The 23,624-nt window shown below is 47.8% G+C and overlaps 2 protein-coding genes across 6 annotated transcripts; both read right to left on the reverse strand.

Moving 5' to 3' along the window:
- Nucleotides 1-471: 471 nt before the first annotated feature.
- Nucleotides 472-17,329, reverse strand: rtn3 (reticulon 3). Of its 2 annotated transcripts, XM_086105285.1 has the most exons (9): nucleotides 17,011-17,329; nucleotides 13,105-13,152; nucleotides 8,953-11,160; nucleotides 6,212-6,419; nucleotides 5,658-5,796; nucleotides 4,265-4,334; nucleotides 3,857-3,903; nucleotides 2,842-2,900; nucleotides 472-2,765 (listed from the first exon to the last, which is right to left on the reverse strand). In XM_086105285.1, exons 1-9 carry the CDS (start codon nucleotides 17,099-17,101, stop codon nucleotides 2,717-2,719), a joined length of 2,919 nt encoding a protein of 972 aa, XP_085961411.1. In that variant the 5' UTR covers nucleotides 17,102-17,329; the 3' UTR covers nucleotides 472-2,716. The 2 variants fall into 2 exon arrangements, with proteins under 2 accessions (XP_085961411.1, XP_085961410.1); XM_086105284.1 differs by lacking the exon at nucleotides 8,953-11,160 and having other exon boundaries at nucleotides 17,011-17,303.
- A 197-nt stretch (nucleotides 17,330-17,526) lies between these two features.
- Nucleotides 17,527-23,129, reverse strand: cirop (ciliated left-right organizer metallopeptidase). Of its 4 annotated transcripts, none has more exons than XM_086105287.1 (10): nucleotides 22,005-23,129; nucleotides 21,841-21,892; nucleotides 21,399-21,722; nucleotides 21,067-21,294; nucleotides 20,811-20,994; nucleotides 20,175-20,244; nucleotides 19,993-20,089; nucleotides 19,801-19,908; nucleotides 18,821-18,943; nucleotides 17,527-18,732 (listed from the first exon to the last, which is right to left on the reverse strand). In XM_086105287.1, the coding sequence occupies exons 2-10, from the start codon at nucleotides 21,856-21,858 to the stop codon at nucleotides 18,421-18,423; spliced, it is 1,464 nt and encodes a 487-aa protein (XP_085961413.1). In that variant the 5' UTR covers nucleotides 21,859-21,892; nucleotides 22,005-23,129; the 3' UTR covers nucleotides 17,527-18,420. The 4 variants fall into 4 exon arrangements, with proteins under 4 accessions (XP_085961413.1, XP_085961416.1, XP_085961417.1 ...); XM_086105290.1 differs by having other exon boundaries at nucleotides 21,399-21,506; nucleotides 21,573-21,722; nucleotides 21,841-23,129; XM_086105291.1 differs by having other exon boundaries at nucleotides 17,527-18,447; nucleotides 18,629-18,732; nucleotides 21,841-23,129.
- Between the last annotated feature and the right edge of the window lie 495 nt (nucleotides 23,130-23,624).

The following is a 23,624-nucleotide window of genomic DNA, read 5'->3' on the forward strand; positions in this document are numbered from 1 at the left end:
AAACAAGAAAACTAAATCCAAAACAAAGTCCAAAGTAACAAACAAAAATCATGACTTAAACAAAAACTATCAATAACCAAAACACTACTAGAACAAACATGACAGCAGCAAAGGAACAGCAAACAAACAAACATGACAGTAGCAAGAGCAAACAATGACCCGACACCAAGTGTTCGGGCTGGGAGTCCTTTTTAAAGCCCTAATTACATATGACCAACAGGTTTGCAGCTGCCGGGGGAGCCCTACAGTGCCACCTGTTGGTCCCTAAACTGAATCATGACCCCCCCCCCCATGCACGTGCCATGACTTGGTCTGTTGGGTGATTCGCAACTTAATGATGTACCTCCTGCCATCTAGTTGAACGACATGTAATTGTTCTGTCCGGATCGAAACATCATCAATGAATTAAATATATACAGTATATATACCGTATATATTTATATTTTTAGATCAAAACAGAAGACACCATCAGTCCTTTGACGTGTTTTTATTCATTTCACTTGAACATGAGTACAGAGACCACATACTGCCCCCCAGCATTTTTCTCTCCTGTGACATCATTCGCAAAAAACAACCAACCAAAAAACAAAAAAAAGGTAGAACCAAAAGAGCTAAACATAACATGTTGAGAAAGACATCAAGTGCAACAAAAGAAACACGGCACGCCTCTCTCTCTCTCTCTCTCACACACACGCACACACACACACACGATGAATACCTGATGAAAATCAGCATGCTTTGCGCAAAGCGGCTTCATTCATTATATCGCACAAGAAAGGAGAAACATACGAGGCCTTTCGGCAAGTACTGCCGGAACTGAGCCGAATGATAAAGACAGCAGGAATTGAGGGGGGGGGGGGGGGGTGTCGAACACGACATCCGTGAGCATGCAAAGCGGGCGGGGAATGTCGGGCGGTCTAAACATGAAACGTCACGGGCGACCAACACAAACACGTCTCGTTTTCCTTCGCAGCTCCAACGCATGACGATACGAGCACTACTGGTTATACCAAAAAACGATAAAGTCAATAGAAAATGTAATATGGTTTAGAACTATGCGAGGCCTGCAAAATATGTGACCCCCCCCACCCCCACCAAAAAAAAACTTCCAAAGCTACTCACACTATTATCGCATCTTTAAATTGCAATGACTTAACTGCCACGTCTTGAGAATTTCCGTAGTAGTAGTATATACATGCACAAGTGTATGCAAAGCGTTTGAGCATTTATTGGACAAGTACACACTTTGTCGTCACTCGTCAGACAAACTAGCGTACTACTCGAATGGCCATGTCGTCCTGAAAGCCCCCCCCCCCCCACCCGACCACCACCGGATGACATTTCCGCACACAAGTACAACTACATGCTCCTATTAACTCATTCAATGCCAAGGAGGTTCTTCCACTTTTTTATTTTTAGAATCCATGTACGATTAATTATATCGTTATTTTTACTCCCCCCCAGGGTTTAGAAGGGTCTAAAAATGGCAGCTTTTGTCCTCCCCGTGTGCTAAAACTGTCATTGAGATAAAATCCTCCTCGTTAAAATCCGGTGCATCGCTAATGGCGCAAGTAGTGCGCAGATATTTTGCCTGCAGTCGTTCTACAAGCGTGCAAACAAGTGGGGAAAAAAACGTCAACTGCCAAAACGTCTACTTGTGTGCTCTACTTGCTTCTCCTCGTGCGCTGCATTGCTTTACGAGTGAGGACAAAGTGCACGAGTCCGTGGGGCGCGTCGGCACACTCGTAAGGATCGCGCACAAAATTCCTTGCTTAGCCACTACGGAAACTAGCCAAGTGTGAAATCGTCCAATCTTCCGTCACTACTCGTACTAGTCACACACAAGCCGTCGCTGCAAGAGTGCCAAAATATCACAGTCGTCAAAAATCATCACGAGTGAGAAAGTCGTTCTAGTGCACTGAATTGTCTTACTGCTGAGAAGAAAGCGCACACATGGTAGGATATTGAAGAAATGCTCAAGTGGGCACGACGAGTACGATTTGCGACACCGACGGAAATCTGAACGAGAAGAATTTTCTAACGTTGCCGAGTAGTACGAGTCGCACAGATGTCGCCCGGTGCAAGTTTTGCCTCACTTGTGACATGCAGTGCACAGAAATGTCATAGTGGTGAAAAGAAAAAAGCAAACAAAAACAAACATTAGTAAGACAGCCGTTCGACTAGCGCGCCGAATTGTGGCGAGTAGGCTCTGGAATCATCTTCGCCATTCGAGCGAGGCCCGCGTGAACTAGACTAAATCACCACAGCCGGCTGAGTGTTGCAAAAGCGTTTATTGTTGTCAATCCAGCCCGCTCGCCGGCGTTTTCAAAATAAAAGAGCAGTGCAGAAACACACGTGAACGACAAGCAAAATCACTTCTACACCAAAAAAAAAAAAAAAAAAGACAATTTATGCAGAGCGACGAGAATAACGCCGAGGACAAGGTTAGTATTCTTCGATGCACTTTTTCAAATGTCTTCCTGACTTAGACGAGGGAAACGGTGTGGTTTTAGTACAGACATTTTGCTCGCATGCACCCTTGAAAGCAGGCCAGAGATTCAGTCTAGTTCACGCTCTGGTACAATAGCGCAGTAGTTCTGACATGAAAGAGAGATTTGGTTGCTACCTACGAAGGTTCAGTGTCGACGGGTGGCGCGCGGGGAGCCTATGAGCGGGATGAGTGGGAGGAGTTTTCTTTTGGGTTTTTGGAAATGGATCATTCGGTTTTGCTGCGCTTCACGGCGCCGGGGAGTTTCTCTTGCAACCTGTGGGGTGATGAGGGGAGGGGGGGGCAGTAAAATATTTGCGGTTAAACCCAAAGGCGGCGGCGGCGGCGCTTACTTGGCGATGGTGGTGTTGATTTGGGTACGAGCCAGGTCCACGTACTGGTCGATCTGCGTCTGCGGACACAACAAATGAAGCCTTTTGTGAGTGTCAACAACAAATAATGCGCGCGCACGCACACACACACACACACACACACACACACACACACACACACACCCCTGCACGCAAACAGAATAGGCGCACACACGCGCGTGGACGCAGAGCCTCGGGTGAGGTCATCACTGACAGTTTCTTTTTGACCAAGACTGAACCATTTTGAAAAAAAATACCCTAATTGACATTCACCCCCCCTCGATATTGCGATTTATGCTATGCCAGGGGTGTCAAACATACAGCCCGTGGGCCGGAACCGGCCCCCCAAGGAGGTGCGGTCAGGCCCGCAGGATGATTTAAAAGTGAAAAAAATTACATAAAAGATGCAGAATGAATATTTTTAGTAAGCTGCAATTCATGGATCATCCGCTAGGGGGAACACTGTTCTGATCAGAGAAGAAGACAGCAGCAGTAAAAGCCAGCTACCTAATTGCTAGCGAAATAGCATTCGCATCAAAGCCGTATTTCGACGTTGACTTTGTTAAACGATGCATGATGAAGGCGGCTGGACTTGTCTGTCACGAGAAGCGACAAGCTTTTGCCAACAAAGGAAATACATGATATTTTGGTGATTTATAACAGAGTATGGTATCATTTTAATGGTCCGGCCCACTTGACATCTACCGAGGCCCTATGCGGCCCACAATGTGAAATGACTTTGACGCCCCTGTAACTATGCAAGAGGACCTTAACAATTGCAATCAATCAATCTGCTAAAACAGAGGCGCATGAACCTTGAAATACACCAATTTGAATTTAGTCGACATTTAACGTGCCGTCTTTCATTCACTAAATTCGAACCAACAACTGCGGCGTCAACGGAAGTCAGATGACGACACAATTGTGGCTTGGACGTGTGTGGACCGCGTTTGTGTTCGTGGCAACAGCGCGGCGTCGGCCAGCAGCCGCCGCTCACCTTGTTCTTCTCGTAGATGGGCGGCACGGCGAAGAGCAGGATGTCCGCTGCGGAGAAGGGCAAAGCGAGTCAACCGAGTGGGATTTTGCATTTTCCGACATTCTTTCTTTTTAATTTGTGCTTTTTGTACGAAATGAAGACGAGCTCCTTAAGTTTCCAATACACATGCTTGAAAAACCCGCAGGTCAAAAAGCAGTCGATTCCAGATCAGACAACAAGCCAATAAGAGATGGTCTTTGGTGCATTTCGATTGCCCCAACCGACCCGGGGCATACGCAAGACGATAATCAGACAGCACGTGATGTTTAGAGACATGCTCGTCATTTGAAGACAGACGGCACACAAATGAGTTAAGTCGATGAATGGGCGGCGCGGCGCGCTCGAGGGCGCCTCCGTCGCGGGTCTTACCGAGGATGAGGATGGTGATGCCGTTAAAGACGGCGCCCACGTAGGTCAGCAGCCACATGACCACGGCCAACTGCGCAAAGGGAGAAGCGCAACCATCACTGACCGAGCCGCAGTCGAGGGAAAATCAATGTGCACCAGCTCTCCATTTTCCAAAAAAAAAAAGGGCAGCTAATCGCATCACTTACCGTCAATTCAATCGCATTTTAAAGGACATTCTGGAGGTCTCTTGATTAATTGGAGCCAAACGGCGCGTTCCCAAGTCCCAAGTCTCAAGTCTGAACGTTCAAGTTGAAGAAAGTGCCCAAGGCAAGTCAACCCCCCACCCCAATAGATTTCAAGCAAGCCATCAACCAAGTCACTCCGTTTTTTTGCATCTGCGGTAGTTTTGCTCAATATTCTGTAAATTAGGAGCGTCTACGAAGGTGCATGGGCCGTCCTGATCTGTGATGGCCCTTTTCCAACACGCTTGTGCTGCAGGTGAGCACCAGTTCCTTTTTTTTTTTTTTTTTCTCCATCGGTGAAATCAGCTCTCGCTCTGGTGCTTGAAACTGCTGCCTAAGCTGGTCCCAATTATTTCTCGGGCCGGACACCAACTACGTCAGGGGGTCGCGGTTATCACGACGATCGCAGATATCCAGGAATGACTCCCTGAACACAAACTGTTGAGCGGCGAATGCCGGCACGATTGTTGTCCCCCCCCCCCCCCAAAAAAAAAAAAAGCGCCAACGGATGTGCCCAGCTAGCACGCAATCTCCGATCTCCAAAGATGAGCAAAGCGTTGATTGCATGTCCCTGACTGTTATATGCTACATTAACGTATCATCGATGCTATGCTAGGTTGCTCAGCAGATGCTCACAGCGCATTGTTATGATGATTGTCTTAATAGCGCAAGGCACGCTTGGGTAAACGTCAACGTCAGCGGTGACCTTCGGACGCTTTACGATGATGTCATGACGTCGCTCCCGCTTGGCTCTTGGCCGAAAGACAAACACGTTCTTTGTATGAACGCGTTTCAGCGCCAACTGAGCGCAGCGCTGCGCCTTTTTTTCCCTTTGGTGCAAAAGGGGGTCGGATCGGTCGGGGTGTGGGGAGTCACGTTAGCCACTTGCATTCCGTAACTGTCGCAGCGGTGTTCGTAAACGGAATCCACACATTTGACAGTTGCCTTCGAGTCAATATTTGACCGGCTATCGGGCGGCTAAATTGTGAAGTGGCCGCATCTTGCTGCTCCTCGCAGGCTTTATAATTGATGGAAAAAGTCAGACGTGAATCGGTGCTGTCAAAGTCCAAGTCTCAAATGGGGCAGTGTGACTCCCCCCACCCCTCCTGGGGCGAGTGTCGCTCCGCATGGCCTCCCTCTCTCCCCAGTGGACTTGCAGAAAAGCGGCTCACCTTGAGGGAGTCCACGAGGTCCTCGACCAGGAAGAGGCGGCTCATGTGCTTCAGTGCTCGGTTAATGTAGGCCAGGCTGGTGTCCACGTGCTTGCGGAAGGTCTCGGGGGAAATGCTGACATCCTTATCTATCAGCGATCTGCAGGGAGGAGGAACAGATGAGCTTTTGAAACCGGGCTTTGCAAGTCTGTTAGTTCGGTGGTCCCCAACCGCCGGCGCCAGTCCGGAGTTCTATTTTGGACGGTTGCTTTGGCGACGAAAATAAGAGAGAAACGGCCAGATGTGGTCGTGGTCAACTGCGATTGGGGATTCTGGGGGCAGTATTACATCCGTAACAGAACCCCAGCTGACAACGCGGAGGTTCGCCTCGAAATAGACGCCCTGCGGGGGAGGGGGGGGGGGTGTCGCGTCACACGGCAGCCGAACAAAGCGGAAAAGTGGTCGACGCGATGGCCCTTCTGAGCCGGCCGTCACCTTCCGTGGCTTCCGTTTCAGCGAAAGGCGAATCGGCCTCGGTCGGCGGTTTGCGATCCGGCCGGGGCGAGGGCGCTTACTTGAAGGGGTGGCCGTCGCTGGACTTCTGCACGGCCTGGACGACCGACTTGTAGATGCGGAAGGTGATGGTGACGCAGAGCAGTGCCAGGAGCAGGTAGGAGACCACGCTGATGACGCTGAAGGCGGCCAGCGACAGCAGCAGCAGCATGGACAGGCCGAACACCAAGCCCGACTTCTTGGGGTCCCGCCAGTGAATCAGATCCTTGACTGCGGACAAAGTGGAGGGTGAGCGCGTTGCGCATCGGCACGAGCGGCCCGAGGAAATCACGCACGGTTGAACGGCGGAGTCGCAGTGGCCATGTTTGTTGAGAGTCGCGCATGTAGAAATGATCGCCTCTGAGCCAGTGTTGCGTAACGTCATAGTGGGTTGGCGCTCTCAAACTGCCGGAGGGAAATAAAGGTGCGTGCGTGTTCAATCCAAAAGTCTTGTGTCGAGTGGTGGCGGCGTCATGTGACTCGGTGCCTTCAGACAGCTTGCGTCTGGTGGTTGGGGCTTTTATTTTGCGTGCCCAAAGGGGCAAGGTCAGGGAGGGGGAGGGGGGTCATATATTTAGCTCAAGAGTCTCAAACCGTTCCAATCCGAGACGCCCCCTCATCATCCTGACAGCAATTTAACAAAAAATGATCGTACAAGTAGGAATTCCAGTTTCCGATTTTTGGTGACAAAATGTCACGCTGAATTCAAACTCATACATTTAAAAACAGACATTTTAGCGGGGTCAAAAGTTGTCCATCTTATGAAAAGGATGATGTCATAGCAGCATTTTGAAAACTTTTGCTTCCTCGTATCCACCTCATCCTGTAATATGCAATTTGTTGGGTGAAAAACAAAAAGATGATACGGCACATCATATTTCATTTGAGAAATTTTAATTGGCTCAAAGTGACGGGCAGGGATGAGTCATTGGTTTGCGTTTGTATCGCCAGAGCTGTGTGGGTCTGCACGACTGTGCTTTTTTTTTTTTTTAAATGCCGCAACATCATTTTGTGCAATTCATTTCGCAAGCTTGAGAAACACAACTTTGGCTGCACTGAATAAACCACGTGTCTTTGCCAGACCTGAAGACAAATAACATCCCCGCCAAATTAAAAAAAAATAATAAAAAAGCTGTCCGCAATGTAACGCGTTTAATAATTCAGATCATGCAAAAGAGATTACGTGTTCAGCCGCAGTAGCTCGCTAGCAGCAGCACTGTTGACGGGGCTCAAAGGGAAACAAAGAGGGCTCTATTGTTCCTGACTCAGGCCGCTATGAGCCAACAGTGAGGTTGCGTCAACAGCGCATACCGCCGAGGGAGAATTTTGCCTGCATCGTCGCGGGGAAAAGGGTCAACTTGGCCAAAGATGTGAATTCTTAAGGGCTCAAAAATGAGCTCTGCACACACACAAAAAAAAAGGGCTCCGCGAGTGCGCGCGCGCGCGCACTCGCGCTCCCGGATTGCCAAGAGGCTAACCGGGAGCCGGATTGGCCTGTCTAACTGCGGCTGTTTGCTCTCTTTGTGTGGCCCTGCTGTCTTATCGTCGGCGCTCTGGTGCGGTGGCCCGCTTTCGCAGTACATAGTGAAGCGCTTCGGGCCCTTTTCCGTCGCCGCGCTTGTGCTCGCGCTAGTTCTGCGTCGCGTAACTCCCCGGGTTGGCGTCAGTTCTTTTTTTTTTTTTTCTTTTCCCACCACCAAAAATCGGCTCTCGTTCTGGTGCTTGAAACTGGTGCTTAAGTTGGCCCCAATGATTTGTCGGGCCAGACTTTGGCACCAACTACGTCAGGGGGCGAGGTTATCACGACGGTCACAGATGTTGACGAATGACTCCCTGAACACGCGAAAGTTTTGCACCAAGCGGTGAACTCCGGCGCAATTGCTGTCCGACCAGAATAGCGATGGCGGATGTGGCTAGCATGCGATTGCTGACTCGCTGCTAGCATCGGGATCATCTCCAATGATGAGGAAAGATAGAAGCGTTTGCTGATTGCATGTCCCTGACGACAGTTACATGTAAGTAGAATTGATGCTATGCTAAGTTACCTAGAAGATGCTAACAGCGAATTATTGTTATTATTATTATTAATTGCATTGGCACTCTTGGGTAAACATCGACATCAGCAGTGACGTTTGGACGCTTTACACTGATGTCGCTCCTACTTGGCCCTTCGCAGGTGGAAAGCCAAACACATTGTTGTTCAACACCAACTCAGCACAGCACAGCACTGGCGCTGAATGAGCACCAATTTTTTTTTGGGGAGGGGGGGTGTGGAAAAGGGGTATAAGAGGTGTACACTGCAACCACAAGACACTCTCGGTGTACAGGGACACAAACGAACACAAACGGGACCAAGTGAAGCAAAAGACAGACCGCAAGAGCAAGGTCTGACGGGGTCCATTCTCACTCGTAAAGCCACCCCCCCCCCAAAAAAAACATGAGCCCGATCACCATCGGGAAACAACGCGGCATTACCACTGAAGTCGTGAGGTTCCAACATTCAGAAACTAACAACCTGAGCAGAGAAGACGACGTATGTAAGATTGTTTGCAGAGAGGCCGGCAGTACTTTGGACTCGTACTTTGCCCTGGGCCGTACACCAAACCGTCATCGTAGTTTTACATCTGTGCGTTGTCACCGGATAGTCCCACCGAACAGCAGCGACTTAAATAACCTCTCTATGCCACAGCAAATCCAGCGGCTCAGGTCTGACGCGCAGCCAGTGACAGCCGCCAGGCAACTAGCCAAAAAGAATTAGCATTACCTGATGCGTGGGTTAGTATCGCCATCAAGACATGCTCGGCAAGATGAGAGGCCTCCGCCACCCACAGGTCAACGGCATCTACCGCTTCGGAATAAGTGCAGTCGGTGCCAAGTATGTTGCTTTGCGAACACGGCACGCTTGTCAGCGGAGTAACAGAAGCCTGCCGGATACACGCGGCGTTCTCATTTTCTGGAGTCTTGGATCGAGGAGGCGGCGTTTCTTCTTTGGCCACTTGACTGCTGCCCAACTGTTTGGGAGGACCGATTGTCGGTTGCTCCTCTTCCGTATCCATCGGCACAATTGGAGTTGACTCCAGACCTTCCTCGTCATCGGAGGGAACGCTTTGAGAGTCATCCGGTTCTTCGCCCTCCCTTGATTTGAGACACTCTCTCATGAACTCCACAAAACTATCGACGGGCTCAGAGGCGAAGATGTTCTCTGGGACGGTCGCATCTGAAGCGTCGGACGGGTTGGAGGCGAAATGACGGCCGGCGGACGCGTTCGCTTTGTCGCGGTTCGGCAAGGCGTCCTGCGTCGGAGTATCAGTTTGAGCAGAGCCTGGAAGAAAGTCGTCTTTGGCTCCTTTTGTCATGAGCTCATTCTCGCAGAAGGGAGACGACGGCTCGTCGTACTCAAACGACTGCCCCTCGTAAGTATCGCCTCGCATAAACGACTGCCCCTCGTAAGTATCGCCTCGCATAAAACTAGTTCTCGAGAAGACAGCAAAGTCCTTTTCACGTTGGGGTGCGCAGCGGGCAGGATCAACATCAGCTTGGTCTTGTCCAGGAATATTTTGTCGAGCTTCATCTGACCACTCTTCTTCATTGCCGGGTGTGTCTTTGCTTCCGTCTATCAAAGAAAAGGGAGAAGGCTTTGATTGTTCAGGTTGCTCTGGGAATAAGTCAAATCCAGACTCATTCAGTTCTGCCTTCTTTAAGAATGCATCCGGTTGAGGACTGAGGATCTTTTCCAGACGGTCGCGTTCATCATCAGATTCGACGGGAGAGGAAGGGGGAGAATAGCCTTCGATGAATTCCGTTTCGACAGGCCTTCTGTTAGGTGCTTCATGACCATCCTCTGGCGCCGAGTCTGCAGTTTTTGGTCCCTCGTTGACAACCTCCTCGTCTTCTTCCTCAAATTCAATCTCCATCTCATCATCACTGCAGTTGGGCTCTTCGGTTTCTATGACATTAATGGTGGGGACCTGCATGAGCTTTCTTTCTGATCTGACTGGCGGCGTCGCCCTTTCTGCATCGGGGAAGGACACGGCAGGAGAAGAGATGATGTCATCCAATGGCGGGTCTGATTTTGGAGAGGGGATGTCAGGAGTGAAATCATCTTCAAGAACTGTTTCATCAGACTCCCCTGAACTATCTGCTTCCCTGGCCTCTACAGGCTCCAGATCGCCAGTCCAAGTGGTCCTCTTGTCATCCGGAGCGTCCAAAATGCCCTCGTCTGGAGGGGAGACGGGAGGACATGGCGACTCAAAGCCGGAAAGAGGCGGAGGTAAACCTGGTTGCGCCGAATCAAGCTCCGGCGAAGCTCGGACACCACAATTGTCCCGCTGAGCCCACATGGCGGCTGTTGGCAGAAAGTTGTGGTCAAAGTCCGCCTGCCCGGCGCAGGTCCCTTCTTGCGGCTCCTTCGGTTTTGGAGGATCATGTGACGAGTCCACGAAAGCATCGGGGAGGCCAGAAGGTGTCGCGAAAGCAGGATTTTCCACAGTCGGCTGAAATTCGGAAGAACCGGCGCCTTTAACGAAGCCCGCGGCATGCAAATCTGGCACGGGCGGTCGGTGAGCTTTCATCCAAGCTTCCGTTTCTTCAAACTCAATTTGTCGCAACTCTCCCAGTACCTCAAAGGGCGATTCCTGATCAGGAGAGCCTCTTTTCGTCTGAACCGTTGGCGCGTTTTCCTCCTCCACGCAACGCTTGTGAGGTTTCGCTATGTCAGAGGGAGATTTGTCAAGGTGGCGAGGAGCTTTGTGGTGCGAGGAACAGTCGTTTCTAAAATCCATCTCCTTTTTGGCGACGAGCGCTTCCAGAGCCTTGATGCGCTCAGAAACCGGAGACATCTTTATGAGCGACTCGGACTTCGCCTCGCCTCCAGAATGACCGGGCGAAATCGAGCCCGCCGGCTGAGAAGAAAAGCAAAGGGTCGTTGCGACCCCTTCCCCGGGCCTGCTGGAACCCAGGACCGTCTTTACGTCTGCATTGACACGCACGGAGGACGACAGCAAAGGAGAAGAGAAAGCAGGCCAAGTCATACAGATCACATCGAATCTCCCACGCAATTGTGATGTTCTTAACTACGTATGGCCTTACTGCTACTGCAGCCCAAGCGTTCATGCATCGGCTCATGGGAAAGTGAGGTCGATGAGCGCACGGGATGGGCCTTCTCGTTTCGCGGGACTGCAGCTGCGATGAGGAGGCAACTGACACGGGGCACCCGAGTCAGAATGAGATCGTGGAGCAGCAGACCCGACAAAACAACTGCACCTTGTCCCGTGGATGTGCAGAACTTGCAATAAAGTTCCCTAACTAGTCAACACGTGTGCACCGCACACAAAAATGTCAAATTATTCCTTCGTATTCCTTTTCCGGCTGACCAACCGACAAATGCAGCACCGGGCGATGCTGCAATTATGGCAAGAAGATCGGAAGTATTTGGGCGTATTCATCCATTTCCGTTTTATTCATTTCTGAGCTCTTCAACGAAAACACTGACCTTGACGGATTTTTGCTGCTCTTTCCACAAGAGTCTGACCAAACTCCCACAAAAAAAGACACCGCACCCAGCGTTGGGCATTAGCTGGTAATCGGACGACTTTACGGCATGATGGCAGATTCAAAGAAGCCAAGAAGAGACAGCGGGGTGGTAAAACTTCTCAAGGTGATGCAGAGAAAGATCAGAACCACCGCGAGAAGTGGTCCAGCACACAGCTAGTGGCTTAATATAAGGGATACATACAAAGTGCCCAACTAAAACTAGAGTTGTTTGTGATATACGTACTGATAACAATGACTACGTCTTTGTCTCAGTGAGTCAAAAATGCCATAAAATGTCCAACAGGAAAGTAGTAATTGCTATTTTGAGGGGTTGCAAAGCAGCAACGCACTCACACTCCCGAGACTATTTTGTTGAGATCCAATCTGTACGCTACCAAATTTTAACGGCACTATCGTAAAATGAATTGGACATTTTATTTCGAGTCATTTGGGATTATGGATTGGCGTTTTGACAGACATGACTGCAGTGTTCCTTGAATGTTGCCGTTGTGTAGATGCGCAAAATGAACACAAAGCGTCCTTACCGTTAAGACACAGCATTTCATTCTGGCATCATACTGAAGAGCGTCAACAAGAAACCTTCAGGTCCATCTACCGTCTAAGGCGAGCATCGCGAGGCGCTACGCTAGCCCCTACTGATATGGCACTAAATGGTGAAAAGCAGCTGATCAAAGATTTTCACTAAAAAGCGAGGTCAAAGCAAAGGAAGCGTGACATGTGCAAAGCCACAAGCAGATAGCGAGATGGCTGTAGGGCGAGTTGGCGGCCAGGCGGGGCGGGGGCCTGTGTCCTCATTGGGCCGGGGGGGCGGGGGGGGGGAGAGATCTCTTCCGTGCCACTCTTCCTTCCTTGGAGTCGCCTGGCTGCTCTGTCTGATGGGGGGTGTCGGGCGGGGTCAGATACTGGGTAAGGAGGAGGGTGGAACCAACCCCCCCTGCGGACGCCAATCTGATCCATTTTTAGGTTCCTACCCCGACCAGTAGAGCGTCAACTCCTCTTGCCGTCTTAAAATAAGGGTGGCAATCTGGGGATTATCTCAAACCTGCAGTCGGGCCCGCTGACCTCAATCATGTTCACTCGCAGGCGATAAGGACTGAAACAGGACTCGCGGCAGCTGCAGAGGCCCACGTCTCGTTTGTAAAGACGCGCAACAAGACATAGATTCATGTGATCGGAATAAGGCACTTTGTTGGGCTTTTTTTTGGCTGCGTCAAACGATTCCAGACTTGTGATTTTGGTGAGACGGGCACGGCAAGAGCGCTACGGGCAAAGAGTGGAGTTCGGACTTTGGGGGGCGAGGGCCGCGCACTAGAAAGAGAGATGGAGAAGCAGGCGAGCGGCATTAAGAGAAGCGTACACTTGCCTTGTGACGACTGAATGAGAGCTACAGGCGAGGAGGAAAGAAAGGAATCTGGAACAAAATGAAAACAAACAAAAAAACAAACAAACAAAAGGCCAGAAGAGTGGTGAATGCAAAGAGAACAATGAAACCCCCCCGGCCCACTGCACTGCATCAGTGCAGAAGCACTTTCACTTTTTCGACTCTATGACATGCACATGCAGCTTTACAACGGGAGGAAGTAACCAAGTACAAAGACTTTGACACTCGAGTAGACTTGTCAGGGATCTGGACTTTTGAGTACTGCAAATTCATTTTGACTTTCAGAGTCCTTAGTTCGACTCTTGCCCGTCGTCTTCCGACTTTTTTTCACCTCTGCGGGTTCCAATTGCACATTTTGCCATTTGAGAGCTTCTTTCTCCAGGCTTGTGTTGCAAAAATGGAGCACGACAAAAAAAAAAAAGATCATGCGCATGACAGCTCTGATGATACCGTTTCATGTCTTCTGGAAAAAAAAAAAAAAGTCCAAAATAGACAATGGCCTCTTTGCTCTGTTTTTCTCTCGAGGTCACAGTGCTGACGTCGCACGGTTCCCCGGCCAGTTTGATGGCCGACAATGAAATGTTTTGAATGGGCTGGCTGACGTTCCGCAAGTCGTGCATTCTTGTTTATGTCGAGGAATGCGTGGAGAGCTCTGACTACTACGCCTCTTTCACATCGACTCCCTTTTGGGGGTTGGCGTGGGGTGGGGGGGGGGGGGTGTGGCACGTGGATGCGGTACAGGCTTTGCAGGTTGGGGTTGGTGCGCCCTTGCCGAGCGGCATTCCATCTCGTGGCTCACTTCAGGTCGTTTGCCCCCAGATGCCACACCTTCAATTTGTAAGCTCTCAGCTTTCCCACACTCGTTTGGACTAAAAGACATTACAGAGAGTTTTTTTTTTTTTTCCTTTTTACCCAGATGGTGTGATCGCTGAGCTTTATCATCGCTTCTCCCCCACATTGGTGACCTGGGTGAAATGATCCAAGCGGGAGGCAGAAAAGACTCGGGTGTTCTGGAGCCTTCAACAGCCCCGCCCACATTGATCAATGGACTCTTTTCGGCAGAGGTGGCGCAACACGGTTGTAAAAGTGAAGCCACCGCTGTTCACTTGGAAACAGGTCAAAGCGTTATTCTGCTCACTTTAGAAGGTTAAACATACTGTCCGTCGAGACGCTGAAAAAATACAAACGTCACCCAAAGCTTTAGAGGTCGAATCAAGGCAAATTCGGCTTTGCTCATCAAGTCAACATTTGTCTGTTCTACTGGCAGATCAACTTCCTATAAAATTAATTATGGCAAAGTTACAGCACAACCCAGTGAGCATGACGATATAAATTGGGTGCGCTGGGTGTACTCAAAGACGACGGTCACGAGGAAAATATTAACTTTCCCACTTTGCACCAATTAGACAAATAATACCGTTGCATAATGATGCTACCTTTGTGACTTAGCGCATACCAAACACGCAACAGTGCAATCTTCTTTTTTTTTTTAATCTTCATTTAAACCGACGGTGTGCTTTGAGACGCAACGATATCCAACGTCACCGTACGACATGACCACAATACGTACCTCACTATGCGATGATTATTACGAGATTGCGGGGAAGTCGGCAAAATAAAAAGAGCTCACCATCGTGTATAAAAACTCACATTGCTTAAAAAAAAATAAAAAAAATTTAAAAAAGCACAATATTGTGTTTTTGTACATGGCAGCGGCGACAAAGAAATAGGATTGGCCAGTCGTTTTACTGTCAATTGCTCCTATTGGCTCATTGGCGCAAACTGTCATGACAATGCGGCATTTGGCTCATGACGTGCCATGTTGAGGCACCTAGTTGCTCGTGCGCGCACTCATTGCGAATCGAGTCAATTTGTCGATCGGCGCGGGCGCCTAATTCAAATTGAACGGCATGATCAAACTAACCGCTAGAGGGCGCGGGAACGGCACAAGCGGAGAAGAACCTGGCCCATTTCACAGAGGTGCCGCTTTTAATATCGCGACGTGACGGCGACGATATTGTGGCGATTTTCGTATCGCGCGGTTGCCGTTATCGATACATCCCGAGGTGTGCTGTCATGAACGCCGTGACCTCAATTAAGTGTCCGTTGAAATGACACACGTGCGCGTCTGTTTATATGTGGGAACTTGCCGTTCATTTGTGTCAAGTCTAAATCAGGCTGCAGGGGAAATGTACGCTGTGGGCAGATTTCCTCTGATGCAATGCAGTTGGAGAAATGAGGTCCTTATTTTAAGTGTGCCACTTCCTCTGCGACCGGCCCTGTTGACAATTATAACGCGTTTCACCTCCTGTCGCCCCACTATTTCATGGCTAGGGGGGCGGGGGGGTGTCTGTGGACCATTTGTCTCTCGCGGATATTCCTGCTTCACTACTGGCACGCAGCTGGCTCAAGTCAAGCCTCTCCTTTCTCAAGAGCACTTTGGAAAAAAGTCATTCATGCCTATGTCACTTTGCGCCTGGATTAGTGTAATCCACATGATTTTGGAGTGAGCCAATCCTCCATCAAGCGTCTCCAGTTGGTCCGGAATACTGCTGCTCGCCTCTTGGCTGGTACTCATATAACTCCGACTTTGACATCCCTTCTGTATACAGACAGCGGTGGTGGTTTTCAAGTGCTCCAGAAATACACTTGAGTTGTTCGCTTGATTTGAACCACTGCTGCGCTTGTTCAGCCATTGAAAATTCTTATAGCATGCAGAACATTTGACTGTTTTAAAACACTGTCTTTAATCGCCCCCCCCAACCCCCACTGTGTTACTCTTAGAATGTCTCTATATACGCATACCTCATTTGAGAATGCAAGGGAGTGCCTGAAATCCATGTTTTTGGGAGACTCGGTCAGCCATGTTGTTTTAAAAAGGGCCGTCGGTGGGAATTTTGACGGGAGTCAAACATTTCAATGACATTCAATGACCTATTTTGGAATATGGTTCAATAGATTAAAGCAAAGACCGCATTGTGGTGTGCCTGGCATCTAGTACACACACGTGTGGAACAGCTGAGCGGTGAAAGATGACAGCTGCTTATAGTGGGGGATCGCATTTCAGTAAGAAGAATAGGCCTACCTGATAGTTGGCCATAACGGTGAGCGAAATAAATGATCAATTGAGCTTGATGAAGCAAGGGATGACACAATGCGCAAGAGCATCCTTTGACATCACGACTTCCGGACTTTGATCAAAAAGTCCAATTAGCGACATATCGCTAGCATCACATGCCACACCCAAGCGTGTACGGAAGATTTTTTTCATGGCTTTAAAGGCTTTATTTGTATGGAAAGATTCCTGGAGTTACGGTGAAAACTGCCACTCCCTTACAAAAAAAAAATATTATTATAATAATAATAATAATAATAATGAGCAGCCTGTCTGGCCAGAGGTGAAAACACCGGTAGCTTGTTTGAATTACTTGATGAACAAGCACAAGACTTACTGTTATTTTGTTGTGAAAGCACTATATCAATTAAGATGTATAGTATTGTATATCAATAGTCGAGCTTTTTTTTTGTTAAATCATAGAAACATGGGGAAGGAAGGTCCTGCGCCTTAAAGAGATCCTGCCTTTAGGAACACTTGCCTGTTACTCCCCCGCAGCGGATAACAAGCAACATTTTGCACAAAGATATTCCAATAATTATTTTAAAAGATGTTCAAGTCGAAAATTGAACAAATAAAAATATTAAACGTGGGTCGAAACCCCGCTGGTGCTATTCTTAATCAATTATGACAACAGGTTTATTGTCAATACAGTACAATGGCCATCGACAATAGACATAACAAAAAAAGAATGACGGAAATAGACGCTCGCGAATCAAATATGTTAAAAACAAAATTTTCGTTTAACGTGATGGCTTCAGACTGTTTCTTACCGGAGGGCCTCGGTTCTTTCAAAGCTGAATTTTGTCCATCGGCGAGCCCCTGCGACGAGGATATCTGGGCAGACTGAGTCATTGGATCCATACTGCGTGCTCGAAGACGACGACGGAAAAAAGTGGCAGCAAATGTCCCGTTTCGGTCGAATTGGTCTCAAACGTCGTCGTCTTTTTTTGCTTCCCCAACCTCAAAGAGCGGGACTTGTGCGTTACACCGTCGCGTCCGTCAAATGGGGCAGCGAGTCAAAGCCGAAGATGGAAGGAAACGAGGCGGGTTAATGGAGGAGGAGAAAACACGTCGTGTCGATGCTGAGACGTTCAGGGACCCGATCTGCGATTTGTACATTCAAAAACCACCGACTAACTCCGCGCAGCTGAAATAAAATACTAATTCCATTGTGGGGAACCCCGTAATACACGCGTTATCCAATGTTTGTCTTGTAGGTTGTACGTGCAAAAATCGTCGCAAGAGTGTAAGAAAAATACTCAAGACATTTCCTGAACAAGAGTTGCTAGATTTATCAAGTCAAGTACAACTTTATTGTCAAATGTGCAGCACAGATGAAATTTCTTCTCTCAAGACAACATGCAACATGCAAAAGAAAAGTTAATAAAAAACGACTAAATAATACAACACAAAAGACAGACAATCGTGCAATCTGAACCACTTTCCTGCATACACCTTGTTGTTTGAAGCAGTTCTAGATGAAAGAGGAGCGAATCAGTGTCCTTTTCACCAGTGGATCAAAGACGTCATGCTGAAAATGTGCACACGTCTGCTACAAGCTATGTTGAAAGCAACTAGAAGCTGTAGCATCCATTAACGAAAAAGAGATTGTCTCTCTTCTGTAAATCCGCTTTATAAACCGTTGTTTGACAGTTAAAAATAGTCATTAGTAATAACATCGTATGATGATAATGATAATAGTAATAATGTGTTGACACAGTCCGTAACAACTGTACGGGTTGGGTCATTTGTGGGTGAAAAACACCAGGTTATCTATACTTAATCTACATTGCAACTTCCTGGGTTTCCACCAATCACCTTTCCATAAACAATTACGCAAAACGGTGCTTTCATGGTCCTCTGGAATTTTGGAAGACAAGGTAGCATGGAGGACTGCTTTGTTTCAGACCATTTTACTACATTCAGCAGAAAAAAAATACAAAAAATGTGTGTGTGTATGTTGACTTTTGATAACGTTTCCAAATTTAGATAGCATTGGCCAGCCCAGGGAGAAAAGTCTAGCTCTGCCACTGACCACAAATGACTAGATACGTTTTGGGTTTTTTTGTTGTTGTTTTTTTTAATTTTTAACACTGAACTGGAAGGAAGATGATCTCAGCAATTCAACATGCCAGAAGCCGCATGGATCCGAACCTTGCAGGAGGTACACCTGGTACTCGTCAGACCGAGAACCAGGACACCCAGTGCTGCCAAAACACAGAACACAGTGGTGACCAAGGGGTCTGCGGCAGGTTTGTATGCTGACCGGGTGCCCTCCTGGAGTAACGTCTCATTCGGTTGACTGGTTTGAGACCATAAAAAAAAAAAAAGTCTTTCATTAAATTGACTATAAATACAGGGTTGTATGAAGAAAAACACTTCACTTGCCCTGTGGGGAAAACATCCTCAGCCTCTGAGGGAGGAGGACTGTCGTCAGAGTCCAGACACAACCTCTTGTCCGGGCAGAAAACGGAACCCTGGTATCCTCTTATCTTAAGTACATACAGGGCAGAGGAAGAAGCGTCAAGTCGAGTATTTTAACATTTTAGAATCATTTTGGTCCACTTTGCAGCGGCTAACCTGAATGCTGCCTCCTGCGGGGCAGTCCAACCAGTCGGAGCCCAACACCTGGACTTGGTAGCGGTTTGGTCCAGTGCACCTGTGTCTGTAACAGCGGCCCGTCACTATGAGCTGACTGTGGTTCTGTTCGAGAAAGAGGATGCGGTCGGTTGTGACGCTTTGACACCTTTGTGTTTGGGGTACCAGACTCAGTTATGGAGTCAATACGGGACCCCCAAGGAGATTGCGTTCTCATACATTCTGGTGTTGCTATACAGGACATGTGAAACGTGTTCACTCTGTTTCACTTTTTCCACATTTTGTTATGTTACAGTCCTAATTCCATATGGGAATAAATTCTTTTTTTTTGCCATAAAATTCAGCACACATAAAAGAACATGCAACATGTGGAGCTTTTTTATTTAGTTTAAATACATGACTAAGAAATCACCTTTTACCTTATTTAAATTTAGCCTTTGCTCTCTCTTTTCTCCAAGCCCTGCCGCAAATTGCAGAAATCTGCAGATCTCCTCACAAAAAGATTTAGAACTGTCAACAAGATGGAAGCAAAGAACTAATTTTGTAAAAATAAAACTCCTCAGAGTACTCAAGATTGCTCCTTGGAACAAAGATGCCACAAGATGGCAGCAAAGCACAATTTCTCCTCAAAAAGAAAATCCTCAGCTCATTTCAACATTGTTCCTTGACACAAAGCAGCCCCAGGATGTAAGCAAAGCACCATTTGTCTCCATGAAACACCACAAATCACTTCAACATGATTTCTTCACACAAAGATGCCACAAATTGCACACCAAGCACTACTTTTGTCTCAATAAAAGTCCTCATTTTACTTAACATGCTTTGTGTCTGCTTTTTTCCCCCCCCAGATCATGGCCAATGCACGGTATTTTGAAAGTGATTTCTTAGCGTTTTATTTTGAATACATTTTCAAAACTCCCATGTTCAGGTTGTCATTGTGAGGCTGCCCGGCATGTACGTACGAGTGCGGTTAGATTGGAGAAGAAACAACGGCTGCCTGAGCCGAAGACCTCCCCACCGTGGCGCTCGTCACCTGACTGCCTCTCGTTTTCTTTTTTCCAGCATTCACTCTGAAACAAAAGCATGAATTGATTTTTTTTTTAAAAAGTAATAAAAATAATTTATTTCAGTGAACCTTCGCCAGAGGTACTTACTCGGTTCTCAAGAGCTTTGTAAATGCGACAGCCGTCCAGGTGGGCATCAGTCTGGCACTCACCTTTGTGGAGATGTAAATGATGGCACCCGAGTCCACTAGAGCGACGGACAAACGTGGTTACAATTGACAATTGTACTCAGAACACAGGACAGAAGTAACCGAATGGGACGTCGTGTCCACCTGCCGGTGCAGAAGAAGGATGACGAGTTGTCATGGCAGGTCAACTTGGAACCAAACAAAGCTCCTTCACCTAAAAAAAAATACAAATTAAAAAAAAAAAAAAATCCCATTCATGGCAAGTCCTCTTTTTCTATCATTTGGTTCACCAAGCATGAATATGAACCCAAGTTTTGTAACATCCCTCACATTAGATTTTTGGGGTTTTGTTTTGAAACTAAAACTGGTTGTACTGTATGTACTCATTCATGCATTAACATGAATAAATCAATTCCAAAAATACTTGAAAATGACAACAGATTCATATTTGACTGTTAAAAGAAAACACCCGACATAAAATTGAATAATAACCATGATAGAACTAGAAAGCAGGCGCCTTGTTCCAACAAACACGTAAATCCTGCGGCGCTGACGTTGACAGTCGCGCTTGGACGTTTGCTACAACGAGGATATGCGATATATTGCGGTCACACCCGGCGTTAATTGAGCTCTTCTCAAATTTGACAAAATAATTGTTGAATTAGTTTTCACTCAATTCATGAGAAAGACAAAGTAAGACAATTCAATGAATGACGTCTATTTTATCCTGAAAATGAACAATTTGACATATTGTACAAGCACGACTTTGAGGTCCCTTACCTTTTCCCCAGACCAGATTCTGTGCCCGGCTGGTGTTGACGACGTACCATCCCGTATCCTGAAACGCGGCCAAGGTGAGCGGGTCGATGCGCGCCGCGCCGGACGGGCCCGGCGCCGCCAACATGACGGAGCCCTGCAGAAGTCGGGCTTCCCAGTGGGAGGACACGCCGCCCGGCGCCACGTCCTGGAGAGAGAAGACCAACCAGTCAGGCCAAAGAGGGGTAAGCGCAAACTCGCTCGGCGAGGGTTGGCGCACCGAGTTCTCGAGCGGCCCCCCCAGCTCGGGATCGACGGCCGCCAGGTGCCTTTGCAGCGCCGAGATGACGGACGGGGTGTAGAGCCTCATCTGGCCCGTTCCGTCAGCGTGAGTCACTTTGCCCCGAGGGGAGCAGGCTGAAATCTCTCGTTCGACGGAGCAGTCCAACCACGTGGCAAAAAGATCTCTGGAGAAGCCCAGTGCATGGAACAGCTCATGGACCACAGTCTAGGGTGGCGGGGGAGGTTAATGCTACGCAGTCCTGCATTCCAAATGTCACTTTGAGAAACAAAGCAGCTCATTGGACTGAATCCGAGTGGACACGGACAGACCTGTACGCTCACGCTTGTCAGTCTCTCCCTGCAGATGACCACGACACCCGCCAAAGGTCTCCCGCTGGCATCCGTCCGGCAGTGGGCGGCGTAGGCCAACAGGCGAGGCTGCCGCGCGGGCAATTCAACGTGAGCCTTCCGACGACGCGCCTTCGGATCGGAAACGAGCAGTACCTGCGCCCTGCACTTGTCCGACATTTGGACGTGGAGGTAGAGCAGGAAGTCGACGTCGGCCACCCCGCCTCCCGGATGCCTCAAAACGACACCGCGGGTCGAGTTGGACTGCGGGTAGACTTTGCAGCCAGCGAGGTGATCATCCGGTATCTGGAGAAAAAAAAAACATGATTCTGTTCATTTTATCGTGTTTGTTATGTTCGTTACATTTTTTTTCAGCCTCGTGTTGCCATGTTCATCCGTTTGCCCAGGGCCTTTATGCACTGACCTTGACGTCCAGGCACATCTCATATCTGTAGTTTTTGTTTGCTTGGCCACACCTGAAAGCATTATTTCATTCAGTGATTGAAATGGAGTCAGGGGGGGACAATGCGCGGCCGCCGAGAACATTTTTTTTTTTGCTTGTTTTTAAGCACACACACACACACGCACCTGTTGTAGTTGACGCCGCTTGAATTCTTCCACAAAAACCTGCAGTATTTGTTGACGTCCCTGCTGAGCAGCAGTGGGCTTGAGGCTCGCTCCACTATCAAAAGCAAACATGATATTCCGCTTCTTGTTCGTATGTGTCAGATCATGTGAAAAGATGTCTTTCCTTGGACTGTGATCAGCCAATTTCCATGCAAAAAAAGTACGTGACGAGCAAATATTCGTCCTACCTTCTCACCCGCAGCTTGTATTTTGCAGGCTACGGCCAACATGTGAAGTGGCCCCCTCCCACTTGGTTGAACACCGCCAAGGGCCCGCAGTAAACCAAACAATCGTTTCCCTATTTTCTGGCATGTTACAGACCAAACCAGTAAATGAATCCTAAATATTTGTTTGTGCATTTTCTGCACCGTCAATTTCAAATAATGGTGTCCTTTTGTATGATAGATGGATGGAAATTTGAAAAGAATGCCTTTTCCAAAACGGATTCATTCATTAATTGGGGGGCAGGGGGGGAGAATTGACAGATGAATTCATGACGTATGACGATTATAGTTTGTGAGCAGCTCTAAATTTGAAAAATGTGCATCAAATGCATGCGATTGGTATCGGAATGAGCAACATAAAATCCAAATCGGAAACACCCCTAATTGTAAAGATCCCTTTGGAATAAATTTACCGGTACATGTCAAATGCGCAACAATTTCATATCATGAATAGATCGATTTGTAGCATATGACTACTCATTGAAAAGAACGTTCCAGATAATATTTTTAAATACAGCATTGTCCTATTTTGTGTCATTTTTTTTAAAGAAAGACATTTTTGAAATACACTATTTTTGATTTTATGTCATAGTATGATAACTTTTTTTTTAATCTCCATTTGACAAAATAGATCTGTGCTTTAGAATTTTTTTTCTCGCGCAAATAATTAAAACACTTCTATTGCCTCAAAAGAATACATTTTGTCATTGCTACATTTAGACTTTTTTTATGGGTACATACATACGCTACTTAGAGTGGATGTAAAAAGTTGACGCAAATGTCCATTTTTCTACGATTAAAAAAAAACGGGAACAAGATGAATGTGATTGATTAATTCTGAATAGTCACAGCCCCAGTTACAAATGGGTGCGCATACCTGTGCAACAACATTTTTTTTTTTTTACTTGAGATGACAGTTTTTCCCCAGTTGAGTTGTGCAGGTAATACTTTTTTTTTTTTTTTTTGGTAAAGATGACAAAAGCCTGTACTATACCCGAAAGTAACGACGACACGGTCCTCACGGCCCGCTCCACAGTGGCCCTCACTTGGCCTTCCTCGCGCCGCGACAGGCGCTCGCTCTCTCCGGAAAGCCGAGTCCCGATCCTCATCGGGGCCACTTCTCCTAGTTTCGGCACCAAACTTGGCCGGGCGGCGCGGACCACTCGCACCCGAGGCTGAACCTCGTCAAAGACGCACCGGTGCGGGGAGACCCGCAGCTCGGCACATAGCAGGAACACACACAGCCGGCTAAGCATCATCACCTGTTACGGGAACACACAATACAATTAGAACTTTTTTTTTAAAGAGGAACCGAGAATTCTCATTACCAGTTGACTGGAGTGTGTACAAGGCCGGG

The sequence above is a fragment of the Hippocampus guttulatus genome, chromosome 2, assembly GCF_054856545.1.
Source record: "Hippocampus guttulatus isolate MCC_2025c chromosome 2, RoL_Hgut_1.0, whole genome shotgun sequence".
Classification (NCBI taxonomy): domain Eukaryota; kingdom Metazoa; phylum Chordata; class Actinopteri; order Syngnathiformes; family Syngnathidae; genus Hippocampus; species Hippocampus guttulatus.